We start from the raw sequence: 2,786 nt of genomic DNA on the forward strand, positions 1-2,786 counted from the left end.
CTTCAGGGTTCTGATCCTGTCCTCCCCACCACCCCAGCCCCTGCTGGAGTGACTTTCCATTCTCAGTGTTCCTGAGCCATCTCTCAGGCGTGGGTAGTGGAGCAGGGGTTGGCGTCTGTGGCAGGGGCTCCCGGAACCTCCACAGATAGCAGGGGTCCCCACCCTACCATGGCAGCTACGGATGTAATCCACGTTTATTGGCCGGGGATACAGCAGTTAACAAAAATGTCAGGCATGGTCCCCACTTCGTGGAGCTTCCAGACTAGCCGGGAGATGAGTGTTAAACAATCCCTACGAGCCAGTGGAGTGACATTGGGCCAGGCCAAGAGGACTCTTAACCTGGGGCTGGGGGAGGCTGCTTGCCCTCCAGCAGGTGGTCAGCATCTTCATTTTAGCCCAGTGCCACCTCCATTCTCCTGCAAGAACCCCCGTTCCTTTAGGCGTGGCACCAGCTGAATGTCCGGAGTGGCATGGCAGGCATGCTTCGGCTGCAGTGACAGGACAGACAAGGTCCAGGAAGGCCAGTGGCAAGGAGTGGCCCTCTGTCAAGGCGTGCGCAGTGCCGGGCCTTCGTACAGAGTGCTGAACATAAAAACAGACCCAGACCCTGGCCTTATGGAGCCTACCATCTACCTGAAAAAATAGACCGATAAGCTGGCATTTTCAGTCCGATGTGACCTTCTCTTGGTGCGTGTGTTGTGGGGGCAAGAACCCGGGGAGTCTGGGAGGGCTTCCCAGAAGAACTGCAGTCGGCTGAGGGTAGCGGAAGATGGGGGGTTGAGAAGAGCTGGGGAGCCAAGGGCAGAAGGCAAGAGGTTGGTGCTGTGTCAGGGGCCGCCTGCCAGCCGATGCAGCCCAAGTTGAGGATGACTGACCTCCCACTTCTCTCTTTCTGTAGCCGTCCAAGAACAAGTCACCTCTAAGTGTAGCCAGACCAAGGCAAGCCCCCCATCCAGTCAACCCATGATGCCCCCCAGAGCTGGGCTCCTTCAGAGCAATCCGAATCCAGCAATGATCCCACCCACCAGGCACCAGAGCCGCGAGGGCATGGGCATGGCCTCGCCGACTCCGGGCAAGCAACAAGGAATTCTCCACTGTAACCCCCCGTTCCCCATACCCTCGTGCCCGGGCCAGAACCCCCTGGGCAGCCATCGTCCGCAGATTCCCAAGGCGGCCCCCTCAGGAGCGCCCCTGCCTAGGTTCTGTCCCAGACCCCTGGGCAGCCAGGTCCCGAGTCCCCACCAGCTCAGACAGCCCTGTGTGCCAAGAATGCCCTCAGTGTTCAACGATGCCGTGTGGGCGGTGGCCGCGGCGGCAGCTAGGACCACAGCGGTCTCGAGGGAGCCCCCCCCGAGCCACGTAGACCGTAGCACCCAGCCGCACTTTGATAGCGACTCGATCTTCACCAAGGAGCCCGCCAGAGCTCCCCTGGTAGCCCCGACATGTCCATCGCAGCAGGCAGTTGTGCCCCCCAATCAGGTGGCCCCAGGAGGCAGGCCTGGCCAGAAGGTGAGTGCTGCTCCGGTCAACCCCAGCTTCGGCCTGCTGGGCAACCAGAGCCTCAAGCAGAGCCCGGTGCGGGGTCCCGTGCCCATGCTGAACGCCGCCAAGTCCCTCCAGCAGGGCATGGCCAGCTTTGGTCCCGTGAGTCCCATACAGGGCATCGAGCCGCCAAGCTCTGTGGCTGCCGCCGCCGCCTCTGCCATCACCGCCAGCCAGTCCCCAAGTCCATTCGGCAGAACGGATACCCCCCCTGAGCTGCCACCCTACGACTTTTTGTCCCCGGCCCCGCCCCCACGAAACGGTCTGCTCTCAGCCCCTGACTGCAGTGAGGTGGGCTTCTCTGAAGCCCCCTTGAAAGGCCCCAGTGGGAGCCCAGAGGAGGGCTGGGTGTGCAACCTGAGGCTCATCGATGACATTCTGGAAGAGCACGCCGCCGCCGCCCCCGCCCCCCAGAGTGCTGGGGGGCTTTAAGTGCCCGTAGAAACCCCCACGCCCTCACCACTTTAGGCAGTGGCGTGGAGCCATGGCCAACCCACCGCCCGCCACACAGCCGCCCAGTTGTTTCCTCCCCACAACCTGAGTGGCATCCGCCTGTGCTCATCCCTCTCTCTACCTGTGACAAAATGGAAAGCTGGTGATTTTTCAAGCTACCTGTACATATTTGAAAATTTTGTAAATGGTTTTCCTAAACGTTAATGACAGAAGTATTTATACTTCATTTTGTGACTTTGTAAATAAAGTGACGGCTTTTGTTTCAGTAGAGTTGTGTTTATTATGCATTGTTTGTGTTTATTATACATTGTCGCAAATAGGCAGGCTGTGTTCGTTGCTCCGGCGCTCCCGTGTGAAGCTCCAGTGCTACCTTAGAAGCCAGGTAGTTGAGTCGCTTACGGTTTTGATGCAGTGAGAGATGTGGATGTGACCAAGAGGCATTGTACAAACTGACAAACGCCAAATAGAAACCCCTTGGCCATTTATTGCCATTTTCACTAAAAATGCTATTGTCTTGTGTGATTCTTAAACTCTTGCAAACCTGTCTCCGCTGGCCCTTAACTGATGTGCATATTACAGCAAGCTTTACAAGTGCCCTGCAGGGGAAATTTGCCAGGAGGTTAAGAGTTCTGAGGCTTTGGGAGGGGTGTAGAGAGGGCCTGTGAGCTGCACACTGGCCGTGCTGTCCACCCTGAGGATCCAGAGTGTCCTCTCTTTATCATTCAGAGAAACCCCCAGGCTCCCACTTCCCCAGTGGCACCTTGCAGGGCGGAAGTGAGAGGTTCCTGGTT

At 58.1% G+C, this 2,786-nt stretch overlaps 1 protein-coding gene across 1 annotated transcript; it reads left to right on the top strand.

Moving 5' to 3' along the window:
* The first annotated feature begins 902 nt into the window (after window positions 1–902).
* Window positions 903–1,974, top strand: LOC110584680 (vegetative cell wall protein gp1-like). The gene has a single exon (XM_021694829.1). The coding sequence runs from the start codon at window positions 964–966 to the stop codon at window positions 1,972–1,974; it is 1,011 nt and encodes a 336-aa protein (XP_021550504.1). The 5' UTR covers window positions 903–963.
* Window positions 1,975–2,786: the final 812 nt, after the last annotated feature.

The sequence above is a fragment of the Neomonachus schauinslandi genome, unplaced genomic scaffold (genome assembly GCF_002201575.2).
Source record: "Neomonachus schauinslandi unplaced genomic scaffold, ASM220157v2 HiC_scaffold_4130, whole genome shotgun sequence".
Classification (NCBI taxonomy): domain Eukaryota; kingdom Metazoa; phylum Chordata; class Mammalia; order Carnivora; family Phocidae; genus Neomonachus; species Neomonachus schauinslandi.